This window comes from Xiphophorus maculatus, chromosome 19, assembly GCF_002775205.1.
Source record: "Xiphophorus maculatus strain JP 163 A chromosome 19, X_maculatus-5.0-male, whole genome shotgun sequence".
NCBI lineage: Eukaryota > Metazoa > Chordata > Actinopteri > Cyprinodontiformes > Poeciliidae > Xiphophorus > Xiphophorus maculatus.
This window is the reverse complement of record NC_036461.1, coordinates 26,291,336-26,317,465: the sequence shown is the minus strand read 5'-3', so window position 1 is coordinate 26,317,465 and position 26,130 is coordinate 26,291,336. Positions and strand designations below refer to the sequence as shown.

The following is a 26,130-nucleotide window of genomic DNA, read 5'->3' as shown; positions in this document are numbered from 1 at the left end:
ATATCTTGTTAAAAATTTGAAAACAACACATCATTTTCCTTCCACTTGGTCATTTTTCACCATATGTCTCAGTCTATTACACGTAATCCCAATAAATTACATTGAACTCTGGTCAGAGTGCGACAAACTATGGTAAGATTGTAATTTTCCTAGCCGCTCTATCTGCCAGCGTAGGCAAATTCTTTTTCCCGCTTGAAACATGACAACATGGTTGTTCTTTTTGTGACCGTGATGTCACCAGTCTCCTTAGAATCCAACTGAGCCACATGGTAACTCACCCGATCGCTCTGTTCCCAGGATTTTCTACAAGGTGAAGAGCCGCAGCGCCCATATGAAGAGCCACGCGGAGCAGGAGAAGAAGGCGGCGGCACTGCGACAGAAGGAGGCAGAGGAGCGCGCCGCGGCGAGGGCGGCAGCCGAGGCCGCCGCCGCCGCCATGGCCGCGCGGCATCAGAACGGAACGCGGCAGGCGGTCGGCGACAGCGCCAACGACGACTCCTCCGGCGGCGAGGACAGCGACGACGACGACGACTGGCAGAATTAGGGCGGAGGCAGAGACCCTCTGCACCCCTCCTTTTTTTTTCTGTTTTTTTTTTTTTTTACAAACCGCCGTTGCTCGACGACGTCGGTGACGATCACCGCTCAAACTTCAGCGAGCGTCCGGATTTGTTGGGTTCTTCCCAAAGCTCCCCTTTACTCAGCTTTTCCAAGAGTTGTACCTCTCTTGCTCACAGGGCTCGGTGAAATCAAAGCCATGCGTCGTCCTGTTGGATTCCCAGCCGCCGCCGCCGCCGCCTTCCTCCGCACTTTGAGTCCCGCTTTGCTCCGACAGGCGCGTTGGACCTCCCCTTCCGTCTTCTGTTTTCCTTTCACCTTCAGCTCCTCTTCGGACCTCAGTCGACCAATATCCGATCGTCGAGGATGAAGTGGGAAAGGAAGGCTGCTTCCTCGGACAGACGGATGGATGGCATGTTCGGACTGTTGTTGTCGCCGCTCCTCTGCACTAACAGCTGCCAAAAGTGTTTTTTGAAGCATGAAATGGGTTCTGTCTGTTTATCCGGGCTTTTGGTTCTGTGAATCCCCCGTCGTCAAACCCCCTTTTTTTTATTTTTTTTATTTTTTTTAATAAAACCTGCTCTGTTCCTCACTGTTTTATGCCTTGGATGTTATGACAGTTTCATTTGAAAATGACAATCAATTTTACACTGTTGGTGTTTTTTATGGACGTGTACAATAAGCAGGTCGACTTTTTTCTCCCATCTCCCCCACCCCTTTTTCTCTGTAGTTCTATGTGGTTCTTGTTGTTTTTGTGAAGATTGTTATTATTAATATTATTATTATTATTAACATTATTATTATTCTAGTTTTGGCTGCAGTTTTGTCGAGCCCTTTTTTTTTTAAAAGCTTTTCTTTTCTTTGTTTTTATTTAAACAAAAACAATTGCTCCTTGCTACCTGTTTATAACTGTGTTTTTTGTTGTTGTTGTTGTTGTTTTGTTTTTTAAATAACTATTTTTTTTTCTTTCATTGGGAGCCAAGAAATGAAGAAACGGCAGAAGCGTATGTGCAATAGAACAAGTTATCCCCTCTCACTTCCCAGCACGGTGTTCTCTGTCAGCTCAGAAGCAGCTGCTCTGGATGCCTCGCTGTCAGCTCCGTTACTGATGGCGGGTTCTGACTGGGACCGTTCAGAACCGCAGGTCTCCACGGACACGAGCGACACGACAACCGGCTCAGTCCAAACCTAAAACCGCGTTCCAGTATTTACGGCATGACATTGGCTTTCACAATGTGTGCTTCTTTTTTTTTTTGTTCTTAATTGTAGGCGAGATGTAGGCACGAGCCGGTCTGTCGGTATAGATACCTCAGTATGGCAGTATTTACACAAGAAAAACTTTAGACTGTAATGTATAATGTGTTTGAAACAAATTTCTAATATCTCGTTTAACATTAGCTCATCTTTATTTTGATTCGGATAGACAGACATGGGCAACAAAGAAATAAAGGTCTGCTAGTTTTCAAGTAAACGCCACATGGATGGGAACATATGGGAGCCGTCTGTCAGTAAACCATTTACTTTCATCAACAGCCGAGCTTTTTGGAAAAGTAGTGATTTGTAGTAATTAATCAGATTTTTACTCTGAACTAACGGTTCTGCCTCCTGCTTTCTACCTCAGCTTTGTAGCCGTTCCACAGACTGTTAACAGTAAGAACATTTCATCAGAAAATAAATTGTAGTCCTTATTTTCTTTAGTCCCATCTAATCTGAGCTCAGATTTGAAACATGAATAAAAAGTGATATGAATTTGACTTTTTTTAAATTTTTTGATGGAACTTTTCCATTGTTCTTGCCACGGATTTAGATATTGATATTAACCTGCTTTTTTTTCTCTCTTTTTTTTTTTGTTATTTCTGATAAAATCTCAAGCGTTCCTTACAACGGCTCGTTTTCCACGCTCTCTAAAAGCCTGTTGATGGCAGGAAATCATTTACTGACTAACAGTAGATTCTGATCTAGACGGCTGAACTAAAATCTCTGTTGGCTCTTAACATTTTAACATTAGAACGTGTCGATTGCCAAGACTAGATCTCTACTAACATGGAGATAAATCTGTGTCTGCCTTTGGATTTTTTTTGCTCTGAGATTCCAGATTTGGCTGAAAAAGCTGTTTAGATGACAATTCGTCATCCCCCCCCCCCCAGTTATTATTATTGCATTGTCTTTTAGATGCCGATATGAAGACAAAGTTTTCATTTTTCTAAGCAGACTGTTTGCATCTGTGATTCCTCTCTTCCCGTTTACCTGATACGAGGCACTGAGTTGGACCATTGTAACCGTGACTCATCTGTTGCTGCATATCCCAGTGTTAAGCCCTTTAGCCCGGAGCCGCCGAAGCAACAAATAGGTGAAAGGGTTGTTTTCCTTTAAAGGACAAACTGGAGGAAGGGAGGAACGTTGAGTGGGGAAAGAGACAAAAACAAGCAGAATCAGCTCTGCTTACTCTACAAGTTCCAATCTGGGTCTATGCACAGGCTGTGTGTGTGAGTGTGTGTTTAAAGCATCCTGTTAGCAGTGTGTGTGTGAGTTCTGTGAGGTCAAATGTTCGACTGCCGTACCAGTCACAAACAAACAAACAAGAAAAAAAAGGGTTTCTGCAGACTGTTCACGTTTGGGATGTTAATTTATATCTCCTTTTTATTTGGGCTCGTCTCGAGGTTCTTGTTTGGGTTTCGGGTGGGGCGGGGAGCGACGTTGCAAAAAAAAAAAACAAAACAAGAAAAGGTTTCGAAGACGAATTTTTACGGATGGAAGTGGAGGCCACAGACACTTCTCGTTTCGTCCGTCTGGTCGAGGGGAAAAAAATAAAATTTCCGAAGAAAATGTTTATTTAGCTAAAGATTGGAAATATATAATATGAACGGAATTCTATGTTTGCATACTTTTTATGCTATTTTCGTATAGGGTTCACACTAATGATAAAATCAGAAAGGAATCTCAAGTGCTTTTTACTACGGTGTAACTTATTTGTGTTGATTTGATTTTTACCACCTGTGTTTTTGGTAATGATTTATGGAAGCACTGTATATTAAAGGTTCAAAACATTCTCCGAGCGGCTGCGTTTGTTTCTGGTTTCTTCTTGCACAGAACAATGATGGCTGCGAGTTGATAACACTGACTGAAATGAAATGGCGATCAGTGGCATGTTCGTCATTTTTAATTAAATCCAGTTTATAAAACACCAAGTCACCAAATAGAAGAAAATTAATTATTCATAATTAAATAACACAGGTAATTTTCTCCCTTACTCTTCTCCTCCTTTCTCTCCGTTTGTATCTTCTCCATGTTTTTTTTTTTTTTTTTTGGTTTGTTAATTTCAGAGCTGGAACATGTGATCATTTGGATAGAATTGGAAATGCATAGCAGATAACTATTTTAAATATATTTTAAGGGTCCTAATTTATTCAGTATATTAGCTAAAGTAGTGAACCAATGTCATCTTTTAAAATTCGTTTTTGCTTTTTGTACTATTATATAACAAGTTGTATAATAAAAATAACTTCCAACTGCTGCTGTGTCTCCATAAAGAAAAACCCAAGCATCTGATTGGTTAACCTGCGCAAAAACGCAGCTGCAGACCAATCAGCTGTCCTGTATTATGTTTTGACCTGACTGCTGAGTCATGGCCATTAAAAACAGGATGCTATTTTTTTATTTTATTGTAAAAGTAGCCTGATTCTTCCGTTTACTGTTGACGTGTGGGTAACTTTGGTCAGAATGTTTTAATTAGTCGCTTCTGAACAAATCCTACTGGAAAAGGTCACTTCATAAACGAAAGAGTTTACATTTAATATTGTAAAAGTCAGAAAATTGACACTAAAGCATCCAATGCAGTCTCTTTTCATCATTGCAAAATATGAAAAAGATATAATTTTAGGCACAGTTAGCACATGGTGGTGAGATGAAGAAATTATTTCACTGTATGTTTTTTTTTTATTATTTTTTTCTAACTTTATTTCACTTTAGTAGTACTGAAGAGCTGTGAAAGAGTCTGGGCGAAATTTCAATTTCAATGTGATTCATAGACTGATCAATTAGGGCTTTCATTAAAACCCAGTGGCCCATGAAATTGTTGCCAAGAAAATCATGAAGGAAACAATAGTTCTCCAGCTCACCACGAAATTCAACGTGAGATTGTTGGTGTCGACCAATAGGGCCAGTTTTCTAAATAAAAAAAGAAAGAAAGAGTGGGGGGAAATCAGACCTTGAGCAATATTTCACACTGATTTATTTTTTTCATTCAGTTTTTTTATGCTCCGTTTGGAATTTTTCATTAAAAAACCTGATTAGAAAATGCAAGAAATAACCTCCTGCCCCTGGAGTGTCTCCTCATGAAGTCTGTGCTGCAGAATCACCTTGCCACCTTTAAACTTAATAAGTACATAGAGCCATCTTTTAAGTTGTTAGGAATATTTGCAAGTGTAAATGCGTGTAACCAGTCCTGTGCTATGTCGGCACTATGACATCCTGGATACAACAGTGGATTGCATCTCGTCCAAAGTGTGTTTCTTTACACAAATCTGCCCAAGAAACACAGATGATTGAAGAGTCGAATTGAAGCATCCAGAAATCCAGACAGTTTATTGTTATTGGCCATCTGTGTGTTTTCCTGGATGATAGAGCTCCCTTGTTGCAAAGTGTCACAGTAGTAAAAATGTATTTAATATTGCTGCAGATGAGCCAAAAAGCTGCTGTCAACTACAAGAGCTGATAGGAGAATGGGTCAGCAATGTGGGAACTGTTACTACTCAACATTGGTCTTGTAAAACCTTCAGAATAGTTTTACCTGTTTTAAAGTACAGCATAGAGACATATATGCATATAATGAAATAATCCAAAAATAATAGATCACCTGTGTCCTTGTCCTGTGACTCGTGTCCAGCAAAAACCCTCCACGGGCAAAAGGGTGCAAACCATAGACGGCACTGGAACACCAGGGGGCGGTGTTGTCCCATGATTGACTTGCAGAAGAACCGGCGGGTGCTTTAGCTTTAGCTGCCTGGGCCAGACTTTAGAAAGCGCTAACAGGGCCAGAAGCCCAGGGGTCCAAGGTTTGAGAGGCCAAAAGACTTTTCTTTTGCTTTTTAATTTTTTTTTTATTTTCGAAATGAATGCATAGTTTGTAAACACTGCATTTTACTTAAAGCTCATATGCCCATATCAGGTGAGTTGTGTTAATATTTTGGGATTTTTATGAATGTAAACAATGCTAAAGTATTTGAAAATTATGAAGTTAAGAGTGCATTGTCTGGGAAACAACATTGCGCTACTGGCCAGGAGACATATTGAACCTACTTTGTATTAATTAATGTATAGGACTACCTATTAATGTTGTGTATAAATAGTATTTCTTTAGTGGAAATATAGGGAAACCCCACATCCTTCTATACCCGGCCCTGACCATGATCCACATGCTGGTTGGCAAAGTATCTGAAAACTCAAAAAGATCACAAATAGGTTATAAAATGTTTGACTTGTTACATGTATCAGCAAATGCTTGAATAATCCACTTGAGAGTTCATAAATGTAGCTATTTCTGTCCTGGGAAAAAATAAAGCCGATTTGTTTGGCAGAGTCAAAATTTTCTTTCAACTGGGACAAAAGGCTTTTGCTGGCTTAACTCTGTCTTTAGCAATGCATTGTAACCTTGAAAACATTTCTGGAAGATTGAACATTTTTGGCTTTGTAAATGAATTTAGTGGAAATCCTGATCTTATCAAGCATCCTTTACATAGTATGTTTGTTTTTTGTTTTTGTTTTTTTGCATAGCATGAAAAATTACTCTTGGTTAAAGTTCAGACCAAAGATTGTATCAAGCTCGGTTTTCCAGTGGAGCGAGGAAATATTCAGACTCGTTCTTCTCAGTATGAACCTACTCTTCTCGTCAGAATCGTCCTCCCGCTCTCATAAACGTCGCTTTATTGTTTCTGCTCTATTCATATTTATTCTTTCCACCTTTTTTCTCCTCTACGTTCCCTGGTGTGCTTTTCAAACTGTTATGAGCAAAAAACCTGCAGTGGGAAAAAAAAAAAAGAGAAAAAGAAAACCCAAATTTTTCACCGCTTTTCATGTTTAAGGTTATGACATCGGAGGATGGTTAGGCAATAACCGTGGAGCAGCGGGATCTGGCAGTGCCGGATCAAATGATGACAAGAACTGCTTACTTCTCCCTCTGGCACCACAGCGAGCAGCAGAAAAATCTGGGAAAGGCAAACAGGAACAGCATGCGGCTCAGATGTGTCCTCGCGTTCTGTTTTCGCCAGATCCAACCCGTGGGAGCAGGAGGAGGAGGAGGATGAGGAGGAGGAGGAGGAGGAGGAGGAGGACAGCATGGAGGAGGAGGAAGACATGATATGTGGGAAGGGATGCGAGGCATGCACAAGAACTTAATCTGGTAATTTCTGGGGAAAATTAGAGATCAGAGTGATGTCTGGGAAAGTTTAATGAAAGAGAACGTGCAAAAGTTCTTACATCTCAGTATGACAATTGCCATTTAAACATTAGATTTAAAATGCACCTTTTAGAGATTCCTCTGATCTTAGTGAACTCTGTCATCAGCGCTGGTATTGTGGAGTTTCCCCGAGGGAAATGGCGCGTTGCTTATAAGAGTCACCGTGCAGTTTTAACTCGCCCCTCTGAGCCTCAGGCAATACGAGTCTTAAGAAACCTGAAGGGGGTAAGCCAGGTGCAGTGCGCGAACACAAGCGTGCGTGAGAGTTCAGGGATAAGATATGACTGCAAATGAGTCCCAGGCTCCTTCAGTCGTTCAGCTGAGACCTGATATGACTCTGACTGCGCTCTGAGGTATACGACGATCCTGCCAAATCTGTCAGATTTTTGACAAAATGTGGAGCGTAAATCCGATGCTTTCACTTGACTGAACTGCTGCGTTTTCCCCTTAAACCTGAATGCAGTTTGGACAGAATTTGGTTTGTCTTTATCAGACATTTAGACAAAAACATCAGACTTGAATCCGACACCACAACGTGCCAACAAGTAGCGTCTTCTTCAAGCTTCATTGAACGTCTCCTATGGTGTGAAACCGGAAAGTGTAAGATGGTAAATTTATCCTGTACGTTGACGTTAAAGTCACTGTGTTGTGTTTGTTAGTTTAATTCTCACTAGAGAACGAGTTTAAGATGAAACTGTTTTTTTCTTCATTCACCGTGACTTTTATTTTCTCCTTGTTTTCCACAGCTTCGATACTTGATTCGTCTTTTCCATGAAACCATATTTAGCTACTAAGGCGGTTAAACCCTCCCTCCCCCCAAAAAAACCCCATTATCGCTCAAGTCTAGGAATGAGTGAGCGGAGTAAAGGAAGCGAGTGAAGTCGCTATCGATGCCAATTGTTTAATACCGGTCTTAGTGTGACACCCCTTTAATCCTGTAGCTGCTTAATAGAGGAAAAACACGTTTACCCTGACAGGAGAAATCCCAACCGTCGCACGATGATGTTTATTTTTATGTGCTTCATTTTAAAAATGCATTTATTTTCAAAGTGCAGGGCCACATCCTCCTCGTCAGGAGCCCCACTGCAGATGCTTCCCCCTGGCTTTTGGGTGGCTCTTTACACTCCCCTCTGTTTGCAGGAAGCCGCCCGCCGTACAAGCAGTTTTCATGGCACAAGCTCAACTTCTCTGCACGCACGTTCTGGATCTTTAGTAACAGCTGCAACACCAGAGGGCGTATTTGTAGTCATGTGGCATTTATAAATCTGGTGAATCCTGCAGCATCAATCAACCCCAGTCCCTGTTCTGGTAAACGAGATGGGAGAGTGAATGTGGAGAAAGTTAAAGTTGAGATGTTAAGGCAGCGACTGACGATCAAGGGGTAAAAATGTGAAATCAGAGTCGAAGGCTTTAGAAACGAAGACCACAGATGTTCATCCCACCAGGACAGCTGGACTTTATTTCCTCACAAATATGTTTCGTATTCCTGCTGTTGTTGCTACACGTGAAGTCCAAACACACCGAATGCTGGAACATGGTTAGTGTTAATCAATTTGTCTTTCTAACAGATTTGTTTGGCTTTCCGGTAAATTGTTCAGTGTCGCACTGGAAAAGCTTTTTCCAAATTAATTTGCATCATCCTCAGTCTTTTACATTTCAAAAACATGACATTTCACAAATGGCGTGTACACTTTTGAGAGCCACTACTGATAATTAAATGGCCTTAACGTTTTAAAGGAAGATACAAAATTTGTCTGAATTACTGCTAATCAACAACAACAACAAAAAAACACCCACCTTTATGAAGTGTACATACGCCTTGGACTTCTTCCCATTCACTGGCATTTTATTCAATAGATAAACACAAAATGGTGCGTAATTGTATCGTGGAAGGAACTTAATAAATGACTTTCAACTTTTCATTTAACAATTAAAAGACCTGGTTGTACATTTGCAAACTCTACCAGGTTTTCCTCAGCGCTTGCCTATCAACTCCAAAGCACGATGCTGCCACCCTGTTTCACCTTGTGAGTGTTCATATACGGTGTTATTTCTCCGTCTCGCCTTGCAATTTTTATTTAGGAAAAAAAACCCCATCAATTTTGATGCAAACAGAACATCTGTATCCTTGTGTGCTGTGTCTGTATTGTTCTATAACCTAGCTTTCCATTTCCCCCTTTACATCACTGGTTTTCGTGTTGTAGTTTTCCCACCAATGTTCCGTAGAAATCCTCACAGAACAGCTGGACTTAATACACAATACGGCACACAGTCGGGCGCTATTTACCAATCATTTAAAGGAAGTTGCATGCGCTGGCAATTCTCGTTTACTTTCGTCATCCAGAAATAAAATCCCAATGACGTCGCAACGAAATTTGTGGTCCTAACAAAACCTTTGCACAGGAACGCTGCGAAGGAAAAAATCTCTTCCGACATCTACATGGTTACTTTTTATATTGCCTCAAGACTGTGTGCATAATTTCCTCTTCGGATCTGTCCTTCACTCTCGCCAACAGGTTGAGCGGCATACCACCGATATTACTTGTGCTCATTCGCTTCATAAGATGGAAGTGCTCCCTGTGGGGAAAAAAAACTAAACAGATGTTCATTGGAATATTATTGGGTAGGAGAGACGTGTGTGTGTGTGTGGGTGTGGGTGTGTGTGTGTTTTCACTGGTTCCGATCAAAACTGACAGGGTGGAGTCCATGACCTCACATATCTGAAATGGTTTAAAGGATACAAAATACCTTTGGCTCATTTTTCTTTCTTTTTTTTTTCTAAATGCAAAGAAATACTTAGAAAACATCGTGAAACATGGAGGACCAGAGCTACTCGCAATCATGATCCTACTGAAACATTACTGTTTTATTGATAATAATAATTTGCTATTACCGTTATTGTTACCGTGCCGTTGCCTTCACTTTCACTGGGGGGGGGATTTCAACATGTCAGTCATATGCAATACGCTTCACTTCTTCCCCTTTTCAGTCACACAGGAAGCAGCCGCCTCTGATCCGTTGTCGCTCTTGTCTCAACAACAAAGTTCTGGTTGAAATGATTTTTTTATCATTATTATTTTTGGAGAAGGAAATGCGTAATGGTGAAGTGGAATCGAAATGATACTTGCTTTCAGTTTTACATACATGTACAAAGAAAATTGAAATCAAGTTCAACCAACCGCCTTCAGAAAGCACCTATTTCTCATCTTTGTGACTGATTGTAATTATTCATTTCACCACCAGGAGGCACCAAGGCCATAAATCTAGCACAAGTCTATACAAGTAGAATAATGTTACTAATGCATTACATTTTTTTAAATTTTTGACTGTTTGTTTCTGCATGTACAAAAGAAAACAAACGTATTCTTGATTATTATTTTTTATTATTATTATTGCTTTGGGCCCAAACGTCCACATAATTTATTAGAACTTTATGAGTTGAACCAACATAAAGTACAAGTAAACATCTCAAAAGAGCGCATATTTGTCCATTTTTCTTTGCAAAAATACTTAAAGCCCAATCAGAGTGGAAGGAGAATCACTTTGAACACAGTTTGTGTTTCAGGTCTGGACTTTGACTGGACCACACAGCTGTGGCTGCATGTTTACTGTCGTTCTCCTGCAGGAATGTGAACTTCTGCCTCCGTCTACTGCTTACAGGTTTTTGTTTTCCCCCCCCCCAAGATTGTCCATCCATCTTTCCATGTTGCTTGAGAAAATCATCCCCACAGCATAATGGCGCCACCACCATGTTTTGTTTTGGACATGACACATTCAGGGCAGCATAACTTTCCTGTCACACACACGACCTTGTTCATTCAGAAATGTTCATCTTGGTCTTTTCTGGCAATAAATTATACAAATCTTGCAAGTAGTTGCACTTATTTAGGCGTGTCAGAGTAAAGTGGGTTGAGAACACGCTTCACTTTTCCAGTTTTGCTCTCAGCAGTGCACAATTTTGCTCTCCACATGACACCCAGCACAACGTGATAAAAGTCTGTGGCTGAAATCTGAGCGTGGAAAAGGTTCGAGGGATGGGAATACGTTTGTGAAGCACAGCAATATGTTTTTCATTCGTAACTTTAAGGACTTAAGCCAGACTCCAATCCATCTGGAGCCTTTGCAGCCTCACCTTTTGCGCTTCTCTGGACAAGACAACTGTTTTTCTTTGTTTGTTTTTTTTTAGGATGGTTGCTTAGTAGAAGGAGTACTGGTTCTCCATGTTATGGGCCATGTATAATTAAAGGCAACCTGTGAAACCCTTATTTTCCAGCCATTAATGGATTCGTGAGTCTGAATTTACAGCCTCATGACTATCAGGGTCCCTGACTCACGTTGACACAGCAACGTCAGCTTCCTCCTCCTCCTCTTCCTCGACTGAATAGAAAACAGTTAATTTTAAGTGCAGCAGTAGGACTTTATGGCGGTGCTTTCTGCTCGCATGACGCTTTCATTATGATCGTGCCTGGAAATTAATATCCCCCCCCCCCCCCCCCCCCCCCCCCCCGCCTCCCATCCCTCCCAGTTGAATACTTTAGGCTTCCAGATCCATGAATCAAAGCGGCGGGCCAGACGCAGAGCTGGCGCCTCGCTGTACGCTTCTTGGGATTTCCGTCTTGTAATTGTCACGTGTTTTACGTTTCGAGCTTCCAGAATCGCATGTCGGGTTCGGGATCGAGCTGGGGAGGTGTAACCATCCTGCAGGCTTCACGCAAAACATCTGGACGCGTCGCTCGCGTGACCACCAAGGTGTGGGGACGACATATCGTGTGCAAAATGATGCGCGAACAGGATCGCGGGATCTGAACATGCGTCACTGTTGTCAATTGTCTTGGAATTTCACACTAAATGTCGCCATTTGAATCAATGGTGCGCGTTATTTAGATGATAATTAATAGTGGAAACAGCATGATGGGCTTCTTTTAGTTGCTAAATGGTACAAAAAGTTGAATCTAGATGATGTGTTGGTGCCAAACGTCCTCTGAATGTTTCTGTGTCCTTTGTGGAGGGTCCTTCTGGCACAGGGAGCGTCTTTGTTGCTCAAGAGAGGGTGACAGGCAGACAAACGGGCTGTCTGTTGGGGCTTGTTTGCGCTGGTTGCCATAGCAGCGGGCGGGAGCATAGCGCCACATGGCTTGAGTGGAGCCGTGCAGAGAGCAAACGGCTTTGCGGAAAGACAAGCAAAAGGAAGATGATGACGGAACTGCGCAGATACTCACAAAAAATATATATATATTTTTTTTTAAATCCACAACTTGAACGGCCTTGAAGTTCAACGCTGTTGCTCCTGAGGTGGAACCATCAGCCCTGACTTTGGAAGTGATGGTTCCACAAAAGTCTCGGTTGCATTGCGCGGTGATTTTCTTGGTCATTTTTTTGTCTTTTACCTTTTGGGAAATCACGCCCGTTTGAGCTGCTTAGTATTATTCTAGGCCTTTGTTTCACGTCGTATGGCCCTCATTCTTGAATACAGTAGTATATACAGTATATATAGGCTATATATATTTTTTTTAAAAGAATAGACAATCATTTGAAACGGGAAACCTTATGAGTCAGCTAAAGGAGCGGAGACAACATCATGCTAAGTTCGTGGAGAGCTTTAATTGTAAAATAAAGCTTCTCCTATTATTTTAAAACATCACAGACTTACTTTCTTATATTAGCGTTTAGTACACTGTAAAAAAAAAGAGTCTAATTTACGGTAAAATTAGTAATTACGGTAAAAATTTGTACCGCATTTATACGGTAAAGTCCAAGTTTATACGGTAACATTTTGGCAACTACACCATAATTTAGAGACGGTTTTTTTCAAACAGCGTACTAGAAATCCCCAGATTATTGCCTCAAAAAAATAAAAATAAAATAAAATAAATAAATTCTCAATGTTTTTTGTACATTTAGGCCAACTGAAACAAACATGAAAGGCACGATATAAGCCTGGACTAATTAACTATTCCTACACAAATCCTCACTGGTCTTGCCTGTTCAGGGTTTTGACAAACTAGTCTTCAAAAATTTTTTTTATTAATTTCTATGACAGCTCTCAACTAGATTTGTCATTTGATGAAGTAAAACTTTGCTTTAGTGGTAAAACACTCATGAGTTTCTCACCAAACCGCCACAAAATAAAGGACTATCAAAGACACAAATTTCATAAAATGTTTAATTAGACAAGCTGAAGCCAAAGACCGATGTCCCTATAACTAAACTAGAAATGATAAAATAAAGAAAATGATGGTCCAAAACAGGTAGAACAAAAAACAAACAAAAAAACAACAACAAATGCATTCAAATTATTTCCTGCATTGGAAGCGGATGATTTGTTTAGAGGTTTGCTATCGTCTGAGAGGTTTGGTTCCTTCAATCTTGTTCCCGCAAAGCTTTTCTCTGCGACGCCTCACCCTGCAGATGAAGCAGAAAAGAAAAGGAAAGAAAAGAAAGTTCTGGTCAAACAGTCCAAAGTGCAAAGACTGATTTGCTTGCAGTCAAGTCTAATGTAAATAACATGGAAATGTTTGAAAAAAACATTGAGACGGTACCTGTCTATTTGAAGGTGTGGCTTTCAGCTCCACCACGTCCAAATCCTGAAACACCGAAAGAATTAGGTTTAAACGTATAATTAAAATGGAACCTTGGTGTTAAAATCAACTCACTCTGCAGGTTTCTGACAGAGACTACCTACCATTTATGTATTTTATTGACATGTTTGTGTCAAGAGTTCAGGGAGTGACGAGATCACGGCTTACCTTTAGGTCCAAACATTGCAGCATAGCAGGGGTTGTTACAGTACGGCTTGCCTTCATGCTGTGGGAGGAGAAAAGAGGTTAAAGGCATTTTTTTTGTTTTATCATGGAAAGATGAGGCTAACGCAAAATAAAAGGAAACAAGCGAGTCAGAAACTAGTTTCATTTGCTGTTTTATTATTGAAATGCATCACACAGCCTGAAGCCAAGTTCTGGTATTTTTTTCTTTTAGGTTTAACTTGCTGATATCAGCTGTGACCAAATCCATTTTCAGCACTTTGTTCCCCTATCAGGTCGTGTAATTCGGCCGTTCTACCTCTGCATGTGAGCCAGCCGACAGCGTCTTGTTGCACTTCTCGCACTTCAGACATGGCCTGTGCCAGTCCTTCCCCAGCGACGTCACCCTCTCAGCTGCAAAACGTACAAACGGACAAATAATTAATATCAGTAGCGGTCTAACCTCTACCATAATTTCGGTTTCTGTTGTCTGGGAAGGAGATGGAAGTCAGAGAGTCACGCTGCAGGGCACATGAGCTCATGGAGCTGGGAGTCGTTTTAGTCCCGTGTCTGCTTAAAACCACAAAGATACACTCGTTGCGGAGTAGTTTGGAAACACAGTTGGGTGTGGTTGAGGGAATAGAAAGGAAAAAAAGGACTGAATGTCCCAAAGGGAATCTGTCCTCCTTGTGCCTCATAAACACAGATAAAGACTTTATCAGTTATGGGCGATCTGTGCCAACCTCCACCCACCCAGGAGGACTGGAAGAGAGGGTTAGGGATATGATGGAACAGCCTCGTGTTTTTAGAAGAGACAGAGCTGAAACGCATTTTGAAACTCACGATGACGTGAGGCCAGGGATTTGCATATGCCAACACACAAAGCGTGTTAGAGAGGGAGCCATTATAGGGCAGGAAATGAGGAAAACGGAGAGGCAGGTTACTGAAAGTGATGCGCTAATGGCTTGATTTGGATGTAGGATCAAACCATTCGGATGGTCACGAAATCTTAATTTCGTGACTCTGAAATTAAGATTTCAGAGTCACGAAAGGCTTCTCCAGTGTCCTTCCCAAAAATTGTAGATATTGTCTTAGTGTAATGTCTTTGTAGCAAACATCTACTGTAAAGTAAAATTGTGGCACCTTAATATCTACAAGGAATTTAAGTATAAATTATATGGGAGCACTGCGCTATGAGTCTGGTTGCTTTGTAATGTCATAGCAGATTTTCTTGCTTCAAAAGTTCAAAATTTTCCATTAACGCTTTCTACGGCTGTTTGGAGCATAAAGCAACTGTCTTCCCCTTCCCCCACCTAGTGCTGCGCACTGCTGCTCAGCTGGGATCACGGAAGGCTGCTCAACTTTTCATCTACTCATGGAAACAAATGAGCCTGCTCGGGAAATATTTGCAGTTATGTACGAAAAAGGACGGCGAGAATCTCATGCCGTCCAATGCGTTCTCTGGTCTGCCGTGACAGAAAGCAAATCCTCTGAATCCTGGTGGCAAATGCATGAAAGAATAGGAAATAATTACAGTAACAGGCAAAAGCCACTGGCTTCCAAACATGTCAGGAAGTGGATTATTTGTGCCCCAGGAATAGCCCACTGTGGCAACGGATTACAAGCAAGTCACGAAGAAGCATGTGTAATAGTCTCCAGGGTTTGGTCAGGCGCTCAGGTCTAGAAAAACAACAAAAAACATCCCGACTGGATGCGGTGAGGTTTTGGAGCAAAGGTTTGTACCCATTCAAATCGCTGTTTGAGGTCAAACAGCGAACCAGCAGGTCTGGTAAACAGCACGCCCGGCCCAAAGCGATAAATACAAACGGGCCCGTTCTAATCGGCTGTAATCGTGCCCAAGTTATAGGTCTGATAAGGCAAACCTCAGTGTTTATACCTGGTAATAATGAGGGTTAAATGAGGCGTGACAGATTGGAGGCTAATTATCCCCTCCGCTCCTGGCTGCCCGGAGCTTTTGTGGCAGCGGTCCAGGACACACAAACACACAAGTCTCCCTGTAAAAATATTGTGAGTGAGAGCTGGGAAAGATTAATGGAGCGACATTGTGACATTTAGTAGCGCGCAAACACTGTGAACGGATTTAAAGGGACACCTATAAGAAGCTAGGATCATCCTTCCACTGGATAACTCCCTTAATGTTAATCCAGATTAGTTAGTCAAAGAGGACTTCTACTGTCTTGAAGTCCTCAATACGCTTCACTGAATTATTAAAGACACTATTCTCATGTTTCCATTGCGTGCTTATTTTCATAGAAGCAAATGATTGTTTATACAGGTGCGCTCCCAACGACCTTCCTGTTTGGAGCAGAGCTTTAAACAGGTTCCAGTCAGAGTGACTATCCAATTAAGACGCCATTAAAACCAATAACACAGCATTGACTGAAATCTCTATAGTTTTTTTTTATTTTCTTTTGCTTTACTTTTTTTCCCTACCAGTCAGTTAGGTCTGAACGAAAGAGCTCGTTTCTTTCTCAGCGCGTGTTTCACACGGACAGATTGTTGGAGGTGCACAGCCTCAGGCCTCCCTTCTTCCTGTAAAGAATTGTCAGTTTCTTATCAAAACACCATCCAACACCAATATGATGGGTGCTTGGAAGACGCTAAACTGGTGTTTGCATGAACTGAAATGCTGGTGTTATAGGTATTCTTTAGAGAAATAGAAGATCTTTTTTAGCGTTTCTTCATTTTTAATAAATATCAACGGCGAGGGAACCTGAACTACTTGGAACATTTACCAGTATCATCTGCCAAAGGGGTTTGGTGAACAAGACTTTCCTTTTCATGACTTTAACCAAGATAAATTGTTTTTGTGCGAACTCAAGGCAGAGCCAGATAGCTTCTTTTTTTCTTCTTTTTTTTTTAAAACACTCCTTCTACCAAACCTAAAACATTCCCATTTGGGCTCTGGGCTGAGGTCTCGCCGTCAACAGGCAGTCTGTAGCGTTTCCAACAAAAGAACAGCATTCCGCTGTTGTTGGACCTCCATCACTCAGGCAGGCAGACGGCGGTAGCCTGATTGTTTCCATCTGAGCAACAGCAACATTCAGTTGGACAAACGGCAGCACAGACAGAAAGATGGGAGGTGTGACCGAGCGAGCCGGACGCAAAGGGAAAACACGCGGAGGTTTATTTGAGAGAAAGGAAACCGACTCAGACGCTTAAGGATAATGATGAATATGCTCGTTTTCAAAAAGGAAATGAAAGGTTTTGTTTCACGCTGCTCCCCCCCCTGCTTCTGAGGTGAACATCCATCTTGGTAGAAGACCTAAATGGCTCGTTCTGTTCTGCCAGAGGCCGACTGGTTTGATTACATTGACTGGGAGGGAAAAGATTATCCATGAGGCAGCGAGGCTGGCTCAACACTCACACGCTCTGCTCATCTGCATGAGCGTCCAAAGACTTTGGGCTTTGCGTTCTGCTTTGGGCTCAGCTGTTGCACCGTCACAGAACTGCTGGTGCACAGAGACACGGGTAAAACAACAGCAAAAAAGAAAAAGAAGAAGAAGAAGAAGAAAAAAAAAACGGAGTATGTGGGTGATTAATGTTTGCTTTGACTGGGCCTTCTCATGGGAAACGCAGGATGAGGGTGTAGTTTACAAAATCAGAAACCTGCTTCCTCTGCTCCGGGTCCCCGATGGAGCAAAGATCTTCGATTTCAAAGCAACCTCGTAATGAGAAAGCGCAGAGTGCAGACACCCTTAGAGACTGCAGGGCATTCCTCTGCACACATGAAAAGATGCAATTTTTCATTCTTATCACCTCTCCCTCCGTTTTATTTTTCTTTCTTTTTTTCCCCCACTGTTATTCCGTATTTCAAACACGTTTACATCTAAGAAAACCTCAACATAGCTATAACAGTGCTCCAATGCAAACGTATGCTTAAGGAAATCGTTCTGAATCCTGGAAGTGAGGTTTTGTTAAAAGTGCTATATAAGGTGTTAATAAAGTCGATAAGCCTGCTGGTAGCTTGATTTAGGATAAAAACAAATCACTAGTTGATTCAGAAAGCTGAAGCTAATAACCAAGAACAAACCAGACTTTTATGCTTTAAAACAACTCATCACATTTACACTTGGAGGTTATTTACACAGAAGATGATCATTACTCCCATTGGAAAGGGAGGTGGAAGGCGACACGCCGCCAACTATCGTCCTGAGTGAAACGTACAGACATGGAAACGTGTAAAGAGTAAAAAAAAGCAAAGCCTTTACAAGCATTAAGAAACTTATTTTATCACTCTGCTTAGAGCAGATGGCTACACTTTGACTTTTCCAATCTCTGTTCACACAGGAAGATTAATGGTGTTGCACAGCCTCCATCCTCTGTTTTCTGAGTTCATATATATATATATATATATATATATATATATATATATATATATATATATATATATATATATATATATATATATATATATATATATATATATATATATATATGTTGGTTTCTTTGTAAAGAAATAAATAATAACCACATAAATAATTATGTGACATTTGCATTTGGTCACATAACCAAATGCAAATGTGACGACAGCTTTAGGACACTTTTGAGGAAGGAAGTCCCATCTGGTCTTAGCCATCTTGGTCTAATCTAAACTAACTAATCTAAAGTTATACAAAATGAAGACAGTAGAAGAATAATGCAGCACATGTCCAATTACTACCCGCTTTTACAGAGATTGTGAACTATCCCTTAAACAGTCATCCGCACTTGTGGTTGTCGGTTTATGTCTGACTTCTGGTGATTATAGGAGCAATTAACTTTATCCAGGATCTAATCTAGCCTGCAGCTGCGGAGCACTTATAGCTATTAAACGTTTACGATGAAGTTGTAGAAGCTAAAAGAATCGAAACGCGTTTTTTTGAATTTCCTTTTGGCACATAAACCACCTAACTCAAAACATAAATAACAAATGAAATAAGAAATGAGCTGCCAACCAGCCGGTAGCGATGATCCAATGTTTCTATTTATTTATTTTTTCTAACTATAACTATCCTTCAACTTATAGTTAATGCGGTTTAAACGACTTGTGCTCTAAATTGCTGAGCGCGAATGCAGCGCCACCGCGATCAGATCGCTACAATGCCAAATTTGGTGCATGAAAAAAAAAATACACATCACTTTTCTTTAATCCCTGTAACTTCTTTCCAAACACACTTTTTTTTGGCATTAAAACATCTCCCTGTCTGTGTTACGTTCAGCTTCCTGTTTCCTCACTTGAGCAGAAAAAGCCGCTATTTCTTTTCACCAACCAGGAAATGTTGACAAAACGTGAGCGAAACTAATAAAAGTGGAGGTAAATGTACAAAAAAAAAAAGAAAAAAAGAAAGAATAAAAATCCAAATCTCACCGAAGTAAACTTCCTTCTGGCACTTTGGGCACTTTACCATCTTGCTGCAGCTGTGTGTGTGTATACGCGCTGATGTGCAGGAGAAAAAAGCAGTTCCAGAGCCACCTGTCAGATCCGAGCGACCACGCCTCACTGTGCAGATGTGCGCTCCCTGTCTGTATTTATACTGAAACTTTTCTCCCCCCCCCCCCTGCTCTCCTCTACTCGTGTGTGGGAGAGGCCTGTGCTCAATGCAGAGAATAAAACACTGAGCACTTCATGTACAGTAGGAAAAAACAAAATCTGAGCCATTAGACACTGATGTTCTGTTCTGCAATTGTTTTCATGAGATAGTTGTGTTTGTAAAATGCCCGTGTATTTCATTTGTGTAAATTAGGCAGAGAATATGTGAGATTCAGAAGGTTTTTTTTTTTTTTAAACAAATTACTATTATTATTATTATTATTATTATTATTATTATTATTATTATTATTATTATTATTATTATTATTATTATTATTATTATTATTATTTTGTCTAAATCCAAGTGTAAATAAGAAGATTGTAGTTTCATTTTTCCAACCCAGTCCTTGGTGAAATATGGAGCGGTCCATAACGTTCCAGCCTTAACAAACAAGGTGAAGTGACTAATGTCTCACATAAAGACTAAACAAAAGGAAAACCCAGAGCCTATTGCTATTGTTATGACCTGGCTCAGAGGCGACCACAAAAACAGAGAAACACACGCAACGTGTTAAGAGTTTCTGAAATATAAATTCATTCAAAGCTTCTACTATGAAGGGTAAAAGTCAGTAAAATCTGTGGCGCATGATGTGCATGAGTATTGCAACGTGCAATCAAATCAATGCATAAAGCACCAGGTTGCCATGTTCTCACCTGCGAGCAGGTAAGAGGCTAATGTTGCCCTACGTGAACAAACTTGATAGTATGAACTAAAATAACTACGACAACCCCACTGACATTAACGTTGTCAGCGAAACCGTGATTATTCTTTATCCAGCGGTTTGGGTTTGTGGAGTGACTGACACGCAAAGCCCTGCTGTAACCTGTCACTGGGTGGGATGGATCTACATCTTTGTCAGACAAACAGAACTGGTTTATGGCATTAACACACAAATCTGTCGTGTCTGTATAGAACAACGCCTGTTCACACACCAGCACTCTGGTGTGGAAAGAAAGTGCACGAAAAACCGACTTTGAACATCTGTTTTAGATATCTGATAACATTGTTATAAATTGTTGGTACTTCTCTTGCTAATGACCTGAAAAGTCCACAAAGGTCACTGAAATAACTTGAAGCTGACAGAAGTAAGAATCAATAAAAAAACATTTGCTGAAAATTAACCAATGAAAAATTAGACATTGGTTTTGAGATTTGGTGCAACAAAAATCATTTTAAAACTCAAACTAATGAAACAGGACAGTATATATAAAAAAGATGGTACTTGAAACTTAATATTTTGTTGTGCAACTTTATGAGGCAATCAAATGATTTTTGGAGCTATTGAGACTTCTGCACTTTGGCCCACTGCCTGTGGGCAAATGGCTCTAGGTGTCTCAGGTGTGAAGGGCGCCATGTCACCAAACAACAACAGTCTCCCTTTGAATAGAAACCTAAAAACACCTGTAATGTAGAGAACACACCTTGATTGAATTCGTCCCTGTAGTCAAATTATTTTCAATGTTTTCTAGCGGTACCATTATTTTTATCCTTTTTTATTAGTTCATTTCTCTAAATGTCTCTGTTGAGCCACATTTCAAAAGCGATGTCTGATTTTCGTTGGTCACAATTTAGCAAATTTTTATTCATTATTACTTTTGTAAGTTATTTCAGTGACCATTTTTTTTTTGGTCATTAACAGAGGGTCACCAACAACTTTGTCTGTCATAAAACTGAACGTTTAGGCGTTTAGTGTCAAACTTCTGCCAACGTTCAACCAATGGACACGCTCTCTGACATTGTCCAAAACATAACGTCACACGGTTCCTCTTTGACGACTACAACCTCTCCAGACCCATTAAACATCCTCGTCCTGATGCTGCTGCCTCTGTACCGCAGAGAAGAACTTTGAGAGTGAAAAACGGAAAGCCTGAAGCATGAAAGGCTTTTTTGATGCTACCAAATTATGGTACCGGTTGAACAAATGGTCCACATTAAATAAAACAACGTTTTAGTTTTCAGCTCTGTAATACCCTTTGGCACTTTAGTGACACTGGAGCGTACTGAAGGCAGCGTGGGGCGGATGTGTTTTACCCAGAGCTAATTTGATACATTAAGGGTCTAGAAATAAAACCCTGAGCCTTCTGACTGCAGTGTGATTGCTCATCTTCACCATACAAGGAAGACTTCAGTAGGTTTCTAGGTTGCTATAACATGATTTTCAAAACTTTAGATGTGTTTCAAGATTGTTTTCTTCTTCAACTGATCTGATTTTAGCTTTATTTGTCTTTCCTTCAACCCTGGCCACCTTAAAGGTCCCACCATGCCTCCACAGAACAGTCATAATTATTTAGACTCAGATTTATTCTCATTACTAATTAGAGGACATCTCAAGGCAATTGCTCATACCGAATTTTACTTCTGGATATCAGAAGACAAGAGGAATGAATACAAGAGCACGGCAGTTTTCTGATTTTCATAAATTACTACACATTTGGAGGAGCATTTTTAACACATATAAATCCCAACTTGCATGGAGGTTTGTGTTTGGATTCTGACAAAATGTGGAAAAGTTTGAGGGGGGTATGAATACTTTTGCACGCCGCTGTAAAAGCCGATCAAGGAAGGTGAAACTAAACTGAATGGATAATTGCCGACTGTCGTGTGATGGCAGAAACTTTAACAGCTGATTGTGGGGGGGGGGGTGGTAATATGTTTGTCACTGCAACAACAAACACTAGTGATTTTAACTTCTAGGAATACAATAAAGAGAGAGACGGGGGGGAAAAAAGAAGCAAAAAACAAATTAAATTCAGATGCACAAAAGAGAAGTGGACTAAAGCCACCAGAACCAGGCACAGCTGCTGCCCTGTTGCTTTGCTTCAAAGCAGTGGGGAAAGTTGACACGTGATTGCATAATCACGATGATGTCAGCGGCCCGTGGGTTTTACGTAGTTCAGAATCTGATGTTTGGTTCTTCACACCCAACTCCAGGTTGACTTGTGGCTTTCTCTGTGTGGACAAGAAAACTGCTGTTACTCAACAGCTCGTAGTTTTTATGTGTGTGTGTGTGTGTGTGTGTGTGTGTGTGTGTTGGGTAGGTTTGTTATGGTTACTTTTATGACTAGCCTTTACCACACACACACGCACGCCCACACATGGCACACCTTCAAAATGCAGCTGATCTCTGCTTTGATGAACTTTGAAAAGATAGCAAAGCAATGAAATCCCATGGGAACCAAACAGAAATATGTTTGGTTGTTCGACTTGTTTTGCAAATAGAAAAGTCACGCTTTGTGTTCTGCTTTGTTGCTCCTCTCTGAAGGATCAGTGAAGGATCATTCTTTTAAACATGTCAATAGGACGCAGCAGTTTAGGCAGAACACATTGAACAAAGCGGCCCATATTTTAAGGGATAAACCAAAAATGACCTTTTGACGGGAGGAAAGCCCTAATAAATGGACACAGCAGAAAACCAACAGACCGAAGCAAAAAACAAAAGAAACACATAACAGAAATTTATTTTCATGCCGATATCATTGACAGAAACCGAGTTGCTTGTAAAAAGGCACAGTGACGACAAGTCTTCGGATACACGGTCATCCACCTCAGTTAGAGTTCACGCTGACAGATTTACACGATTGAGATTTATTAGGACGATTATCCAAAGTCCTTGGATTAATAGGATAACCTCGTAATTCTTTTTACGGCAGAACCTCTGGACTCTCGAGATTAATCATTATGGAGGTCTGCCTCAGCCACCCAGGTAGCCGGGTGGAGTGGGGTTTGTTGTCTGGTTTAGGATTAGGAGGGAAGTTCTGCCCGGGCTCTTAATCCTGCCAGGCTTCATAAAACTGCTGTTTTATAATAACATCTTACAGAAATCATCGCTGCTCTCCCCTCAAATTAAGCAAGCGTAACGTGGACGTTTCATGTTCTACATCACCGGTCAAGTACAGCATCTTCCTAAACCTCGACCACATGAAAGCATCAGACCTTTTAGACCGTTCCTGCAAGGGGAAGCCGCATAACACAGCTTAACTGTTTTATGCTGTTAAAGCATGCCTTAAAGGTGCAGTATGCAATTTAATAATAAAAAAAACTTGTTTTTTTACATATTCGTTAAACATGTCACCATCTCGTGACTGTATATGGTATGAGACAGATAACGTGAAAAGATCGATGTCCTCCGCCTCCTTCCTGAGCTGCTATTGCTGTCTGAAGAAATGCACCGCTCCCGATCAAAAACAACAGATCAGAGACAGGTGAAGGGTCTCAACGCTGTCAATCAACCTCATGTACTTGCTGTTGAACGTGCTAATGGGTGAGAAACAGCCGTTCTATACAGAAGAAGCAGCTAGGTGGATTTAAGAATGCTAGGATACTAACTTTTCGTAGTGTTTTCAAACTGTGATATTATTTGCGTGGACTGAGAATGCTAGATTGGGTTTATACGAATGTTTTATTTAAGGCCCGTTGTGTCCTGCTGAGTATATTTATCTGGACAATGAGTATGTTGAGTATTGAAATGTAGCCTCAGTAAAAGCAAAATGCTGTTTCGTTTCTTGCATGCTTTTTGAAAGGCGGGAGGAATACTTTATCAGACGCTACCTCGTATTTGAGCTGCAGCTCAAGCCGTTTGGGTTATGCAGAAGAACAACGATCCAAAGCACATCAGTGTGTCCAACATGTTAAACCTTCCTAAGGAATGTCAAAGGAGGGAGTACTTTCTCACGGCCCTGTGGACATTCGCCACAGCATCAGGATATTCACTTCCATCTTGTCTGGATGGAAAGATGTTGACGACACCACAGGCGATATGCGGTTGGATTCGGAGGTGTTGCTATGGAGATGGCTAAAAGAGTCTTGAACTTGCTGGTGTACATGCTTCCAGCTGTGAATAATCCATCCCGTTACCCAACAAATGGACAATAGCTGGTGAAAGCAGGGATTTAGCCGTTTCCCATAGGCCATCTTTAAGCCGGGTTCGGCTGCTGGCCCGGCTCGGTCTGATGGCGCAGCGCATACCATGAATCCTCATCAGTCAGCATGCTCAGCTGGGGAATGCACCATGCAACCTCTCTGTCAAAAAAAACAACAACAAAAAACCTTCTGTTGTAGCAGAAGATCTCTGTGAAGTATATCTAATATATACCACCGGAAATACAATATGGGAAATTAAAATATACAGCTGTAATGCTACTGGACATGCTATTGGCTGGCATTTGAAAAGGAGCCTATACTGGAGTGCCATTTATTTTTCTTGGTTCTGATTGGCTGTATCCCCAAGAACATTGAAAAAGAAGACTGTTTGTTAGCTAATGAAGCTTCCAATGCATGTGTTAACATGTATTTGTTATTTGAACTATTAACAAATGGCCCAATTCCAAGAAAGGCAAAGACTGAAGCAATATCTGCCAAAACCAAAAATATGGGGGTGCAGGGTACTTCATATGGCTGTACAACTTAGAAACCTACAGAGGCGAGTCGTGACACCACCAAATCTTCCAGACATGGGAGCTGGAAATGTTTTCCTGTGCTTGGCTCAAATTCTACCAAGGAATCAGATCCACAAACTCAAAAAAAGAACCTGCAGCCCTAACTATAGTCACTGGAATCTGGTCGCTACAACCCATAGATAATCAGATTAACAGATGGTGATTTATAGGTATGTCAATAATCAAGTACCAGAAATGTGATATTCACTCTTTTTCACATCAGCAAGCAATTCTTCCTGATGTTTTATATATAGCAGGGGAAAAGACTGATGGCAACATCCTTAGTGATTTTAACTCTGCCAAACACACACATGTACAAACTCACACATGCTCGTTTTAGTACTTTTCTTAAATGTACCATTCATTAATGGAAGTTAGTTGTTTATTTTATATTTGGTGAGTTGGTCCCATGTCTGATTTATTTTTGTCAACAAAAAGTTTGTTTTTTTAATGAATATAGTTTTTGTTTGATTTGTATTTCACTTCTCATAATCACTGTAGAAAACCTTGGTGTTCTAGACCCCTGGTAGCACAATGAGGCGACAAACCCTAATCTGGTTCCGGGAGGTGTCAGGGTCCGATTTTATGATTGATATGTAATTAGGGACCACCAAGCGCCCAAAGAATCCAGGAAAATATTTTATCCCCCCAAAATGAAAAGTCATGCCATAGAGGGTTAAAGTAGGTAGTTTTAGAGCGTTTTTAGAGGGATTCAAACGTTTTTTGCAAATATTAGCTATCTGTGGTCCCTAACCCGGATAGGGGTCCACTGTATTTGGATTTTCCAAAAATGATCTCCATGTTTTGGTAAGCTACGAGACTCTAAAGCATCCTAACAGGGTGTGTAAAATCCTTAGTGCGCCACCCAAAAAGTTACTTTTCCCAACAAAACCATCGAAAGCTATACTTTAAAGTTTTACATCCTTCTATCACAGCTTCAGTGTATCAAGACGTGACCTGAAATGCCTCCCTCTTGACTTGCCGTGAGACAATCGCATCAAGGTTTTATTGCTGACCACACCAAAAGGAGGGAGGAAAAATGATCGGCAGATTTTTGGGTGAAGGCTGGTGGACAGATAAATGACTTGTGCAAGAGTTTCCACGATCTTTCAGCCTTTACACTTCTTCTCTTTCGTGGCTGTTTAGTTTCCCTTCGCTGTGTTTTCACGTTCCAGTCACATCTTTCAAACACATGCAAACTGTGAAGCAAAAGCTGTGAATTTACGCGACCTGTCGTGACCTTTGAGCGGCTACAGAGGAAACGGAACATGTTTCACTGATTATTATAGTTTAATGTAGCGTCTGACTTATAATTACATAATAGGAAATGTGTTAGGTCTTTGAATGTGCTC

General features: G+C 40.8%; 2 protein-coding genes across 4 annotated transcripts in view; one reads left to right on the top strand and one right to left on the bottom strand.

Moving 5' to 3' along the window:
• The window catches only part of elmsan1 (ELM2 and Myb/SANT domain containing 1), a 30,895-nt gene extending 27,285 nt beyond the window's left edge, over window positions 1–3,610 (top strand). For all 3 annotated transcript variants that reach the window (XM_023352594.1, XM_023352593.1, XM_023352595.1), the window contains one exon: window positions 298–3,610. In XM_023352594.1, coding sequence (XP_023208362.1) covers window positions 298–544 — 247 coding nt within the window. In that variant the 3' untranslated portion in view covers window positions 545–3,610. The remainder of the gene's footprint in view (window positions 1–297) is intronic.
• A 9,544-nt stretch (window positions 3,611–13,154) lies between these two features.
• crip1 (cysteine rich protein 1) lies at window positions 13,155–19,300 on the bottom strand. The gene is made up of 5 exons (XM_005799251.3): window positions 19,121–19,300; window positions 14,069–14,163; window positions 13,756–13,813; window positions 13,549–13,593; window positions 13,155–13,411 (listed from the first exon to the last, which is right to left on the bottom strand). The coding sequence occupies exons 1-4, from the start codon at window positions 19,158–19,160 to the stop codon at window positions 13,553–13,555; spliced, it is 234 nt and encodes a 77-aa protein (XP_005799308.1). The 5' UTR covers window positions 19,161–19,300; the 3' UTR covers window positions 13,155–13,411; window positions 13,549–13,552.
• Window positions 19,301–26,130: the final 6,830 nt, after the last annotated feature.